This window comes from Amia ocellicauda, chromosome 13, assembly GCF_036373705.1.
Source record: "Amia ocellicauda isolate fAmiCal2 chromosome 13, fAmiCal2.hap1, whole genome shotgun sequence".
NCBI classification, from domain to species: domain Eukaryota; kingdom Metazoa; phylum Chordata; class Actinopteri; order Amiiformes; family Amiidae; genus Amia; species Amia ocellicauda.
The window spans coordinates 7,986,169-8,001,039 of NC_089862.1; the positions used below are offsets into that span (position 1 = coordinate 7,986,169).

The 14,871-nt window shown below is 38.3% G+C and overlaps 1 protein-coding gene across 1 annotated transcript; it reads right to left on the reverse strand.

Moving 5' to 3' along the window:
- Window positions 1–7,885: 7,885 nt before the first annotated feature.
- Window positions 7,886–13,308, reverse strand: il21 (interleukin 21). Its single transcript, XM_066720964.1, has 6 exons — window positions 13,149–13,308; window positions 12,997–13,032; window positions 10,347–10,460; window positions 9,920–9,958; window positions 9,652–9,735; window positions 7,886–9,547 (listed from the first exon to the last, which is right to left on the reverse strand). The coding sequence occupies exons 1-6, from the start codon at window positions 13,272–13,274 to the stop codon at window positions 9,533–9,535; spliced, it is 414 nt and encodes a 137-aa protein (XP_066577061.1). The 5' UTR covers window positions 13,275–13,308; the 3' UTR covers window positions 7,886–9,532.
- Between the last annotated feature and the right edge of the window lie 1,563 nt (window positions 13,309–14,871).

Consider the following 14,871-nt stretch of genomic DNA (forward strand, 5'->3'; position numbering starts at 1 on the left):
TGTTTCTGAACATCCTTAACCGCCTTAATGCTGCGGCTTCATACAACTAAAATAAATAAATAAATACATACATACATACACACATAGCCAGATCCTGTGCATTTCTATAGTTTTATGTTATATTTTACATTTCTGTCTTCTCTTTAGCAGTCATTGCATGGTGAAAAGGACTGTTTGGTGCTGTGGTTAAGGGGGGAAATAGGGGTACACCTCCGTCTAGATATGACATAGGAATAATTCATAAGGTGACGTCACACGTCATAAAATACTAGGACACGCCCCGTTCACCCACATATCTACTAATGTGATTAAATGAAAATATATTTTAACACTATAGCAAGGTAACATAGTACAAAGAACAGTAACAACAACTAAACACTACTGATGTGAGGCGGTGTGAGAATATGTCCAGTCTTCTGTGACCGCCTGTCACTGCTGTCATTGTTTCTTCAAAGGAAATCTCTAAAACATCCTGTTGATTTTCTGCCCTGTCAAACTCTACCCTTCTCGTCTCTACCTAACTTTTCCTTTTGTAGATTGTTAACTCCCCAATGAAATAAAACCTTCCTGATTGGTTGTTGTAGTCTTTACAGATGCTAGTCATTTATTAACAACCAATCGTTGTTCAGAAAGGGTTGACACAGGCGCACACTCTCACCTCACACGTCATCGTTCATGTCTGATCGAATTGCAGCACTGCCGGAGCGGAGAGGTCACACTCGCGCTGGAAAAAGGACAAGCGGGCAAATCCCGGACATTTTTAGATCATTAAAAAATCTGGCTGGACGGAGATGTAGCGTTATGTTGGGTGTATTTTGATGAGCACTGATCTAAAGAAGACCTCTCCCCTCCAAAGTTATCAGATTTCCTTAACTCATCAGCTTGGAACTGGTTTGCATGAAAGTGACAGTTTTGGGGAGGATGGCACCGAGAAGAGGCCAAATAGTTTGGAATTCTGCTATGAGATGTCTGGAGAAAGGGGCCTGTAGGTGATAAAAACTCTTTGAAGTGGACGAGAGCCGAAATCCCGACATAGAGCTATGAACCCGGGCCAACCGGCATTTCCAAAAGATGGCATGGATTGACATCAGTCATAAATCAAGCCCCCCTCCAATAGGACACTGGGGGCTGAAACCGAAATCCAATCTCAAGAACTCAGGAACCAATCACCTATCGATCTGACAGACTATAAGGAACAGCGGACAGTCTTTCTCTCTCTCTCTCTCTCTCTCTCTCTCTCTCTCTCTCTCTCTCTCTCTCTCACCTGAACCAGTAACCCGCTGCCACAGCTCAACCTGTAGAAGAGTTAAACTGGGAGAAGGAGATTGAGCCGTACGAAGAATTCTTTTAAAGGACTTTATTAAATAAAGAACTTTACAGACTGCGCTGCCCGCCTGTGCCCACCTGATCAGTGGAGTTTTACAGCTGGACAATTGACAAGTCGACTGTATACGAAAGTGTCAGTCATTTAAATAGCTATTTGAGTCTTAAGAAACTTGACCCTTGGAACGAACAGGGCCCTGCTTTCCTCAAAGACTTTGTCTTCAAGTAACTACGGTGGAAACCCTGCTTAAAAAGAAGATTTTGTGCACAACCTTGGAGCCTTCAAACCAGTGGAAAATCTATTTGGAAAAGACTCGCGAAACCCCAACTTCCAGGTGACAGTGGACCGCCCGCTCGAGAGTCTTTGAGAGGAAGGGGAGTATGGAGACAGGGTGGTAGTTCTGAGGAGAGGTGGCATCAAAGGTTGGTTTCTTGAGCAGTGGGATGACAGCAGCTTGTTTAAATGCAGAGGGGAGGGAGGAGTTGAGGAGGGAGGAGATGAAGGGGAGAAGATCAGGAGCGGTTGCTTGGAAGAGGCGAGAAGGGAGAAGGTCCAGGGCACACATTGTAGGTTTGTGACGTAGGAGGAGAGCAGAAACCTCAGCATCTGAGGGGAGAATGAAGAAAAGGAAGCTTGATCATTGGGAGGTTTCGGTGTGATGGGAGATGAGGGTGGAGTATTGAAGAGCCTGTGGATGTCTGCAATCTTGGAGGAGAAGAAGGAGTCGAAATCATCAGCAGTGAGAGATGAGGGAGGAGGAGGAGGAGGTGGAGAAGAGTTTGCGAGGGTTGTTGACAGTGGATTCGAAGAGTGATTGGAAGTAAGACTTCTTGGCTGAGGTGAGTGAGGAGGAGAATGTGGACAGTAGAGAGCGGTAGACTTCGAGGACAGCTGGGAGTTTGGTCCTTTTCCACTTCTATTCGGCGGCACACAGACTAGTTTGGGTTGAGCGGAGAACAGCAGAGATCCAAGGCTGAGGAGGGGAGGGATGGACAGGACGAGACGTGAGAGGACAGAGAGAGTCAAGGGAGGAGGTGAGGGAGGAGAACAAAGAGGAGGTAGCACTGTTGACAGATAGATAGTAAAAACAGTCAATGGAAGGTAAGAGAGTGAGGGCAGTGGAGGCAAGGGTGGAGGGGGAGACAGAGCGGAGATTACGGCTGAAAGGTGACAGAGGGAGTGGGTGGAGTGGGGAGGGAGGGGAGGGAAAGGGAGAAGGAAATGAAGTGGTGGTCCGAGATGTCCATGGGTGTCACGGAGAGTGTTGAAGGGGAGCAGCCTCTAGAGAAGATGAGGTCAAGCTGGCAGCCTGCCCTGTGAGTGGGGGGAGACGGGGGGAGAGAGAAGTTAAAGGAGTGAAGGAGAGGAAGAAGTCCGGCATAGTGGGAGGGGTTGGAGAGGTGGATGTTGAAGTCTCCCAGGAGGATGGTAGGTGAGGACAGCGAGAGGAGAGAGGAGAGAAGAAAGTCGAGTTAATCCAGGAAGGAGGTGAGTGGACCAGGTGGATGGTAGAGAACTAGAAGGAAGAGGTGAGAGGGAGAGGTGATTTCCACTGCATGGAATTCAAAGCTGTGGGTCGAGATAGAGGAGAGAGAGGGGGACAGAGAAGGGGAGAGCAGGGGCCCTGTTCCTCCTCCCTGCCCGGTAAGACGAGAGCAGTGGGTGGGTGGTTGAGTTGTACGGGGAGATCCATGCCTCAGTGAAAGGGAGGAAATCCTGAGACTGGTGGGAGGCGAAGGCGGAGATGAAGTCGGCTCCAGAGAGTGGAGTAGAGGGGAGGGAGGAGGAGGGGAGAGGCAGAGAGATGAGGTTGGAGGGATTAGGGAAACAATGGCGCGCAGGTGCATGCCGAAAAGACGGAGAGAGCAGGACGGGAATCGGAGAGATGGTCATGGTTACCTGTTGTTGCTGTGCAGCATCTCCTCGCAGTCTTCTCCTCACTGGAGTCCCGCAGCTAGAGTCCCTGCCCTTTGGAGACGGGGCTCTTCGGAAGGGGAGCACTGAAGGCTGCTGGCGTAGAGGTTTTGGGGGCGGTTAAATACAACACCTGTAACTAATGAGGACAGTGCACACCTGTGTTGCGTTGAATGACACAAGGCTGGTCAGGATGGCCCTCCCTCCCACGCCGGACTGCTAATAGCACAATTAATGGCCGCTTAATATCTGAATACAGACAAAGACAGTGCCAGACACACGCAGTTACACTGAACAATAGCTCATAGTAATGTTAAACAAATGCTAAATACTCACAGCCTACACAGGGTAACGCTTCCGATTACAGACAGGGTGTGTCGAGTGTGCTAAGTTACTTTCTAAACTCACTAACAAACTGTCGCTGCTCTTACTACAAAACAGGTGCAAGATATACAATTCGTAGCTAAACAACAAACCACATAAACAATCAATATTACTTAACCGGATTAGGAAACGTGAGAGAAAAAGCAATACTTAGCTGTGGCGACTTGAGCGACTTCTCTGCTGGCTTGCCCGAGTGTCAAGTGGCAATGACAAGGAATTAAATGAAACATTTTGATTGGCTGGGGGTGGGGGGGTGGATGCACTCACAGGGGCAATCAGATTTCAGCAGGGGCCCGTGCTCTGCTATCAGAATATGCATTATTCTTTCACATTTTTGCAAAAGTAAAGAATATGATGATTTCTTATACCATGGATGTCTGTTTTGCTGGTTGGTGAAGCTGTACAAAATATTTGAGGGGTTGGTAAGCTCTTCTGTGCTTAACCCAAGCAATCATACATTTATATTTCAAATATAAATTACAGGATGTGAATGCTTTCTTGTCTGCTGTCTAAGAGTAAATGTGATCTGTTTTCTAGCTTTGGTTTTATATCTGAGTTCTTGTGAATTAATGTTAACAAATCTAGTACTTTCCCCATTTTCCACACAGCTTTCCTCAAAGCGAAACAGAATAGCTTTTCTATAAAGCAATGGAATGGCTAAACACATCCCTGTTTCTATGTCATATACATTTTTGTGCAGCAACTATGTGATGATCAACCAGTTCACTGTGGATGTATAACAGTGAACTTCACTAATTTCGATGAGTGTCCTGACCTGGTCCAGGTTCTACAGCTTCAGAAAAAGTACAGTAACAGACTTTGAGTTTGTCACCACCTCCTGGCTCTGTCAAAAATTACAGGAACTGGAGCATAGGTGCTGAATCCAGGAAATCAATATTTGAAAGTTAGTAGGTCACATGGCCTCTGTCTTTTATTTCAATTTTTCATGTTTAATATTTGACTTGTCTTGCAGTAAAACCACATGCTCACAATCTCAAAACACAACACAGACCTTATTTATTACTGGCATTATTATGTTTGTATGTATGTATGTATGTATGTATGTATATATTTATGGTAGTTAGTTATTTCTTAGCAGATGCCCATACCCGGTGCTACTTGCAATTTTCAATAAACCAAAAATATTTTCAAATCAACAAGTCCAGTAAATACAGTCAATACAAAATGCAATAATCTTACATTCAAGTGCAGATGAGCTGGCGATTGATGATGTAATACAATGAAGTAAGTCCCAGTATGTGCTAAGGGGTGGGGTAGCCATAGGAGAAATTGCAGTAAAATTATATAAGTGATAAAATACATAAGTAATCAGGAGCATAGTGTCGCGTAAGGTACACTTATAAATTTCAGTTCAAATAAGTGAATTTATAGTATTACCTTATCAAGAATCCTAGAATCTTGTAAAACTCAATTTCTGCAATAATTGGACGCAGACACCAATTCCAAAGATATAAATTCTCAAATTTATTAAAAACAAAGATAAAATGTAGCACCATGCTAGTTATACAAAAAGGGAAAAACTAATTAAAATTCACTCAAGATCAACAAATCAAAGACAAATCACTTCCGTGACCAAATCAATGACCATGGGATCGCATATGATGACACACAAAACATTACACAAAATTACAAACACATTGACTACAATACCGGTTAGTAAGACGAAGGTGAGTCTCTCATTAGTATTGTTAGTCAGACATTAAATAACTAATGCAGGTTAGTATTTAAGTCAAATAACTTCTCGTTATATATATCAGTCTCATTGACGTTTGGGTGCCGAGAAAGATCCTATCATTTCTTGTTACCACAATTCTCCCTAATTGATTACTGTTCAATGATTAAGGATGGGCAGGGTCACCTATAATCTAGTGTCTATTAACGTGTCAATTTCAGACTAAACAGTTAAACCAGAATGAGAAGATATTTCTCGGCGTTGACAGATTTTATTTCTAAAATTGTCAAACAAAACAGTTTAATGCCGCACTCATTTATATTTAAGAAAATACTAAATGATATTACACATTCTAAAGTTTATGACTCACAGAATAACATTTCTAATTGATTTCTCAAATGTCATGAATAATAAACTCCAAACTGTTAACTTATCTGAACTTCGTCGCAGAGAGGCCTCTCACGAGGTCCGTGTGGTTTGGAACAAAGGCAGTCCGGTTCAGCTTTGTCCAATAACTTCCACTTCAGTCGATGCTCCTGGAAGTTGGGTTTTCGCGAAAGTAGAGTCTTTTCCAAACAGATTTTCCACTGGTTTGAAGGCTCCAAGGTTGTGCACAGGATCTTCTTTGCAAGCAGGGTTTCCACCGTAGTTACTATATAGTCTTTGAGGAAAGCAGGGCCCTGTTTGTTTCCAAGGGTCAAGTTTCTTAAGACTCAATAGCTATTTAAATGACTGAACACTTTCGTATTGCAGTCGACTTGTCCAGCTGTAAAACTCCACTGATCAGATGGGTACAGGCGGGCAGCGCAGTTTCTAAAGTACTTTACTTAATAAAGTCCTTTAAAATAATTTTTTCGTTCGGCTCAATCTCCTTCTCCCAGTTTAACTCTTCTGTTGCCGGCAAAGACTTAGTTGGTTTCTGGATCAATAGATGATTGGTTCAGCCCCCAGTGTCCTATTGGAGGAGACTCGATTTATGACTGATGTCAATCCATGCCATCTTTTGGAAATGCTGGTTGGCCCGGGTTCGTCGCTCTGTGTCGGGATTTCGGCTCTCGTCCACTTCAAAGCTTTTATATTACCTCTAGGCCCTGATCTCAGTGGGAAGGCCATTCCACCACTTAGGTTGTGAAAGCGGAGAAGGAGCGAGCGCTGAAGGATGGGGATCGGAGATGTGGTACAGCGAGTCTTCTGGCACGGGAGGATCAGAGTAGGAGGAGATAGCAGACAGACAGGACAAGATGCAAGAAGGGATGAGAGGATCAGACAATGGGAAAAGAAAGGATTACATGTATTGTATAGCCCTTTATTTGTAATGGAGAATAATTAAAACATAAATACCTCTGAGATGCCAGAAACTGCAATGTCATTTAAACAAATGAGTATAGTACTGTTTTCCTAAAGTATGGAATTATGGATTTAATTTGCTTTTAAGCACATCTAAGCTAAATATAACTTCTAAAGGGTATCAATAATATTGTCCATGCCATTTTAGAATGTCTTTATAGAATAAGCAAGAATTTAGTTCTTTTCACAGTTTGTTTGCTTTGTTCCACTGCAAACCAAAGACATGCATGTATGGATGACAAAAGATCTTTTCATTTCAACACATTTCAGGGCGAATGGTGTATTATTTGAATAAAATGCAAGGGTACCAATACTTTTGGCCACATCTGTATATAGTAATGATAAGGCAAATAGCTGACCTTGACCTTTGCAGAGTCGACTGAATGTTCTTCATTCTTTTCAGCACAGAAATATTGTCTGTGTGGAGTTGTGTGTTCTCCCTGTGTCTGTGTTTTTTCTCCCACAGCCCAAACATGCTGCTTAAGTTGAAGGGCTACTCTAAATTGCCCACTAATTGTGTGTGTCTTTGTGTTGCCCTGTGATGGACTGACATCCGGTGTGCCCTGCCCTGTACTCTCTGCCTGCTGGGGCTCATACATTCTTTCAGAAGTGGAAGTAAATGTTTTGGAATGAAATGTGAGATAGATAAGTAAATGTATCAAATGGTGAGAAGAAAGTGGGCTACATGGGCAGGACTCCAGGCCTTGGCATACATGTTAGTTTGCTTTGATGACATGATTTGACTGTAAAAGTAAAAGCTTTTTTTGACTGTGTGATTGATTCCTTTCTCTCTACATCTGTGGTGTATCAGATCGTATCTGCATTGGGTAATCTCTCCTTTAATACTGAGAAGATGCAGCCCATACTTTAAAAGAAAAGCTTGAGTCCTGTACAGTGTAGAATGACAGGTTCACCTAAAGGTGGAGATACAAGTATATGTTCTTAATTAATTAACTTGTTACTGACTTGCTGTGGCCCAGATGTACGTAAGTCAAAAGCACAATAATTGCTGTGTTAGTGGAAAAATGTTTTCATTAACTACACCGACTGTTTTAACCGCCTTGTGGTTGATGGTTTAGCTCTGCAGGAGTCAGGGGCCAATTAAATCCTTTCCCTTTTTTATTTAACACACTGATTTATGTATTGTGAGAGACAAACAAAATATGGGGTACAGACTGAGATCATTTAACAATGTTTTATTAATAAATTAAAGTGTTGCCATCATATTAAATATTGTAATACATCATCATAGAAAAAAAGCACACAAAATATGCAGTTTACACATTACAATGACAGCCTTCCGCAATATTTTTGTATAATAATACAAACAATATTTGACCTCATTATGAGATAACATAGTTTCTTTTAATAAGTAAATCAGTGAAGCACAACTCTCATTCCATAGTCATAGGCCCCAAATCTGTTGTAAATTGTGGATTTACTATGAATCCATCTTTCCAGTAAAGACAATGAGTCCGTTGTTGTATTTAACTTAGTATTTTCAGGGGAATGTCTAGGGATGTAATTGTGTTTCTCTGCAGATAATAAATAAATAAATACATAAAGTCATAAATAAATACGTAAAGTAATATTGAATAGAATAAATAAATAAATAAATTCAGAGAATGCTCCATGGCTAACCTGAGGACCAGGCCATCTTTGAGCTGAACAGTGATGTTTCTATTAATGTCCTTCAGATGGTGCTAAAGCAGCTTTGTAACAGGAAAAGAGACTTGTGTGGTGCCTGCTATGCTGAGTCCATAACACTGGTAAACCTGATAGTGCAAATACGTGGGCAAATGTTTCCACCTCTTTTGAATGCAGTAAGATATATCCTGCCCAGTGAAACAGATCTTGATTCCCATGACCTGAGTACAAAATGCAAACTGGACTTGGCTTAACATATGTTTACAAAATATACAGTTTGATATCTATTTAACTTAAGACTGGAAGCCAGGATTCCACTCAAGAATACAATCATTTGCAGATTTGCATTTGCCCCCTCAGCAGCAGAAACAAAACAGAAACAAAAAACAAAATAAAAAAATCTAATAAAATAAACATATTTTGAAAACTTAAAAGGACAATCAGACTTTGTAAATCAAAATACTTCCTATGTTAATGAGCTAGTGTTAAAATAAATGTGTTACAGTTTCCCTAATTTCATTATTTAGTTATTAACCATTAATAATCCCCAAATAATACCAAATGTACCAAATAATACTGTTGCTCAAGGCTAAGTAACCATGGCTCTTCCATTCCATCCCATTGCAAGTGCCCATTTCCAAAGAAGTCCTTCTAAATTAAGTGATGAGTAAGTATTTAATGGTTATAATAATAAATAAGGAAACTGCAATGGATTGAGATGGGGGTTACCATCCCCTATTTAGCTCACAATTTCTTAGGTAAAAATGGTGAAACATATAAGCAACACATAAGCAAGCAATTGTTTTCAGCATCTCACAGGAAGATTTCTAAGAGAATTAACACTCACATTGTTATAGTTGTAGAACAATCTCCCTTTGTGATTTTTCCATTTTTCTTTTTGGCCATGGGTTTGCATTAAATACTTAGTTTCAATGTTTTAAACATTATTCAGACATGTTACACTATCTTTAGACTGTTTCATCATAAAACATAGTTAATATAATATAACATCATAACTAGTGGAAATACAGATAATATTAGCTTTTTCAGAGTCTATGTAAAAATATGTTTGATTTCAAGCAGTTATAAAAATAAATATGAATTTTATATTTCAAAAAAATGAACGAGTACATAATGCACAATAATTGCATCCTAGTTGTCTTGTTTGTAGACTAGTGTCTTGTAAATTGTCTTGTAGCCTTTGGAAGATCCCTCTGTCCTCATTAAGTAACAATAATCTGAAAACAAATGAAGTTGTTACATATAGCATGCACCCATTGCTTGTGTAATGCAATGTAAACAAACATAACATTTCCATAAATAGGCAAAGAAAACAACATACCATCTCCAGAAGATTTTCAAAGGTGTTCACAAAATCTCTGCTGTCTTTCATCTCGTACGATTCACATTCTTGGCAGGTTACATTCTGTAAGATAAAATGTTTGTATGTTGTTAAAAATCCTGTTTTGACAAAGAAATCAGATTTAAAATGATACATTCACTTGAAATGTGACTGTGGTTGTTTTGTTGTTGTCTTTCTTTTTGCTAATGTTATACTAAATACTGTTCTTCTAATATTTGTACAGAAATGAATAGTCAACAACACATACCTCAGCCTGTTGGGGACTGCAGACCTTTGCGGTATAGTTCTGAAATCATATAAAAATGAACAGTTTTAATGCAAAATCCATATTTGCTGACACAAATGTAGACTCACACCTATACATTGATATCTGTAACAGTCAAATCAATTGGTCAGCTATGGCTTCTCAATTTTATTAGCTCTCAATTACTTGAACCAGTTATTGGCTGGGATTAAATTAAAACTTTGACCCAACTTCTAACAGAAAACTACTACTATTAAACCTGCAATCAATATGAACTATAGGTCTGTAGTTTACAATTTGCAGGTGGGTCATTGGAAGTTGTTATCTTGTGTTTAACACACCTATAAAACATGAAGAAGTGGAGTACAGACCACCTTCTTTGATAAACAGTTAGACAACAAGATAAATTGTCGATAGATCGGTGACTTACAAAGATTTGGTTTGTGAGCTTGCGACGAATTTTATTAACTAGATTAGAATTGTCTCCCGGAAGGTGTTCCAGCTGCTTCTTAATGCACTGGAGTGCAGATGGAATGCAACATGTCTGTAAAACACAAAAAAATATCATTTGTTAGCTATAGTAAATAGATATAAATAACCCGAATGACAGACGTAACAGTTTATTCCCTTGAAGAACTATTGTAAGATTTAACCATGTATAACAAAACAAAGTTCTTTAAAAACACTTTTCATAGAGAGAGTATGAACATGCAGATCAGTTTTATCCTAAAGGTGATGTTAGACCTCTGTTTAAATACTTTGATCTACTATGCAGCCATTGTTTCCATTTCTTGATTCATTTCTGCGTCTCATTTACATTTAGAGGTTTTCAAAGCATTTTGTTTCTTTTTTTTTTTTTTTACAAATGCAGTGTGGGTTTTAAATAGGTTTTGATGACTCTGCTCAACTCAGGCTGTACGTCCTGCCTCTTGCTTTTCATATTGCAACTGCTTCACCCAAGAGAACGAGGTGTGAAGCTTCAATAAGCTTTATCAAATAAAAAAGCTTCCTTCTTTCCATAGATGTGACGTCACTGTTATCTGCACATTGCTTTTCTGTTTTCTATTTTTTCTGCAATTTGCCAGGGTTGAACGTACGTTTTACTGTAATCAAGTCAACTCACTGGAAAATGTTGTCTGCAAGAAAAATATAGATTTTCCAGCTCAAACTAAAAACACTTTCACTGTGGTATATGTATAGGAATGTCTTAAACTATATTCAAATTTGCAAACTGTCAGCTTTTGAAAGCAAACAGCATAGGTCAGAAGGTAAAAGAAAGGTCTTCACATCTGTAAATGTCATGCTGTGGCTGAACTGAACTGGTTAAAAGAAGCTGAATATGCCCCAACAAATAAATCAAATAAATAAATAAATATTATTGAAAATGTGATTTGAATTATGTAAAGAACAATTCAGTTAGTCCCTGTATATATGGTTTTGATTAAGTGCAAGAGAAGCTTTACATTTAAAGAGAAATGCTAGCCATCAGGTTTGGCATATAGAACAAAAGTGGTGAGTATAGAGGCCTCTAAAGGGATGTGCTGGGGTTTAAAAAGGAAGTAACCAGGAAAGAACGTTTAAGAGTGATAACCACCAAATGATCTTTTTGAAAATGTAAATAACTTCAAGGCACTATTTCTCATGGTTAGAGAACAAGGTAGAAAACTAGTTAACTAAGAGCCCAGCCACTCAACAAAAGGGCTTGAAATTAAATGTATTAAGACTACTTGAGTCCTTGCAAAAGTATATTTGAACCGCATTCTGTAGATCCTGGAAACCAAAAGATTCCAACAACGCAGCTAATATCCCAGACAGTAACACATTACACGATTCAAACAAACATGTCAGTTCTATAAAAATAAGTCATATGTGTACTATTCTATACATTTTAATCAGTGATGTACGGATTCTAAATGAATATCCCGTCAACCCACAGTCTCCTTCCTGCAACATGCCGATTGATTAGTCATCAAGTTTCTCGAAAAAGCTAAGATCATTTTAATCAGCTTGTACTTAATTTTCACTTTGACAAGCCTACATAAAACTTCTGTTAAACTGTTTATCCCATGTTCCATTTACTGTTATTATCTCTGCTCATATGAGTTATAATAAATGCTGTTGTTGTTAACCATTTTTAAACCTTCTCGTTACTGCTAAGATTATTGACTGTGATACAACTATGGGAAGAGTGTGGCCTTTTCTGGATTTTGGTGAGTGCAATATTATATTTTACTGTTAACTATTTAAATCAGTCTGATTCACAAAATGTGTGCATTTCCGTTCGTTTTGGTATCTATGCATTTCCTTATAAAGCTATCAATGATGCAGTCTGAAATAATATATTTGATTTATTTTATAAATAAAGATAATTGATTTAATAATGGGTTAGAGATTGCTCCTTTCATTTTGAATCAAATATTAATACACTAATAATAACAGAAGCTAAAGATGCTATATGGTATTAAAATTGTCTGGAATATTAAATATGAAACCTATTTATAAAAAAGATGATAGAAATTAAAGATTATACTTTTTTCTAAAGGAAGCATTTTGTTTAAAACTATATTTAGTATTTTAAATAAAATTGTTGTTACTGCTGTATTCTGCTATAAATCTGTATTGAAAAATGCCCTCAAATTTAATGCACATTTAAAGCATTTCACTGTCAAAATGACAAGAGTATTTTGTATTTATTCTTTCTATGTTTCCTGACTTCTTCAGTTCTTTCATTGAAGAAGCCGTCGCAAACTGTTTATTTGTTTACCACTGCTCTGCTTTCAATATATGTGGGTGAACAACAAACTAACTGTGACTCATTCACTTTCTAAGATGTTAGATTCAAATCTCTGCAATGTTAATGTCTGTCATCACCATTCCAAAGTTCCAAGTAATTATTAAAAAATCTAACAAATATGCACATTACACACAAACCAACTGCACATTCTCCTTATTCAGGAAACATCTACATGATATACTATAAGAAATGCAATACAATATGAAATTTGTTGCATGCATCTCTCACTTCTTAATATGCAAAGACATTGACACCAATATATATAATTGATCAGTTTTGCACTTACTTCTTTGGATGGGGTATACAACTTCTTGACATTAGGCTGTAATGTTTACAACAAACAAAGACAAAATTAGTTGTAATGACAAAAAAAGTCCAATGAAATCAGTTTACTTTAAATAAAGCAGAGAAAGAAACAACAATTAAAAAATAACTCACCAGAACATTCAACTTGCCCAAATCCAATTTAATTTCTTTGAGCTTCATTTTCGAAAAATTAGTCGGAGCTCCCATGACAGCACTTGATGCAATTGCTAAAAGGCAACAGACAATAAACTTCACCATTTTCAATCACTCCTTGAAGAGATATAAAAGTTCTCAAAATGCAAACTTCACTGATATTGTGTACAGGTGCATGGCTTACCTATATATTTATCCTTCAGGACATACAAAAGCCACTCCTTCGAGCCTGGAAATCTTTGAGAAGGATGAATGACTACTAATTTTTTCTTTTCCACTGGCCAGTTCTACGTGTGCATGTGTGTGCGTGGGGCGCGGGGATCGACGGTGTGAACGAAAACAACCCTGATCTGCAAGATGGGCAGGAAAATAGAAAAAGTTGTGAATTCCCATTTTCACTATGAATCAACTGCATATCATTGTCAGCTTAAGGTAACAAACCTCAAACCTAGCTAAACAAAAATAAGGTAATCTTTTTTCTGCCTCCTACACAAATATACCTGTTGTACCAACAACATGCAGTCATATATGAACTACTGCTATGAGTAAGACATTGCTTTAGCTCTGTCTATATTGGAGGGTTTTTTTGTCTTATGTATTACCTGATATTCCTACAGAAATTAGGTGTCCTTCCACATCACAAAGAGGTGCCCCATCTGTTAACCATGATAGAGATATTTTGAGATTCTAAACTGTCTGATGCTCAAAACGAATCAGGAAATGCAAAATGTATTTGAGATTATTTGGGTGGTTACCTACAAAGACAATGCGACAACATACAAATGTTGTTGCAGAGACAACTCATTTTCTACTAATTCAAACTGTTTATAATGGGAAAAGGATATTTCAAGACAAGGTTATAATAACAGATGTTACAGCAAAAAAGACACTTTCAGGAAAGCAACAAGATTTTTTGTACGAGAACTTTTAGGTTCCCCCATCCTTTAAAGCTGTTGTGGTTCAGTCTCATGAACCTAACCTATTTTCACTTTTGCCCTTGTTTGCAAAAGTGCAAGCATTTGAAAGACAGTTAATGCTTGAATATGCTGTAGTTTTGCTCAATTGGTAATAAAGCATACATCTCAATCAATTTTTATAACTTTTTTTATACAGATAGCATACACCTTTTAAGGTAGGATTTGTTCTATTCTTTTCATATTTTTATTAAATCTCTTCATGTCAGAACCATGCAAAAGACAGGTTTAAGATATCATTTGCTGCTTTATGACATGGAAATGATGTATACTGGGTGAATTATGCATTAAATGTGTTTGTAACAAACTCACCGTATAATACTAAAATATAATTTCACATATAAAGTAACAAATGCAGTATGGCATTCTGCGGAGAGTAGGGAGTCTCATTGTAAATGTGTCACCACTGCCCAAGGTGGTAAAGGCAAAGGGAAATAAACTTTCATGTCTCCCTCAATTTAATGAAGGAACAAGAGACAGAAGTGCAGTATTACAGTATTAACAAATAATTCCTTGCTAGCTAACAGTGTGCATCTAAACTCACTTGGAGGTTACTGGAACTATAAGGCAGTATTACTGGAGCTCTGAGCACACGTCAATCAGGCAACTATATTTCAAAAGGAAAATTCACACAGCAAACCAAAAGTGACAGAATAAATTGCCAATAAAACCAAAACCAACCAAAAACCATAAAATCTCAAATTAACAGTGTAAATTGACTCTCACTA

Coding starts and splice junctions, on each gene's coding strand:
- il21 (XM_066720964.1), bottom strand. CDS start 13,274: ATGGTGAAGTTTATTGTCTGTTGCCTTTTAGCAATTGCATCAAGTGCT. Junction 10,461..12,996: donor TGTATACCCCATCCAAAGAA/GTAAGTGCAAAA, acceptor TGTGTTTTACAG/ACATGTTGCATTCCATCTGC. Junction 9,736..9,919: donor GCAGTCCCCAACAGGCTGAG/GTATGTGTTGTT, acceptor TTTATCTTACAG/AATGTAACCTGCCAAGAATG.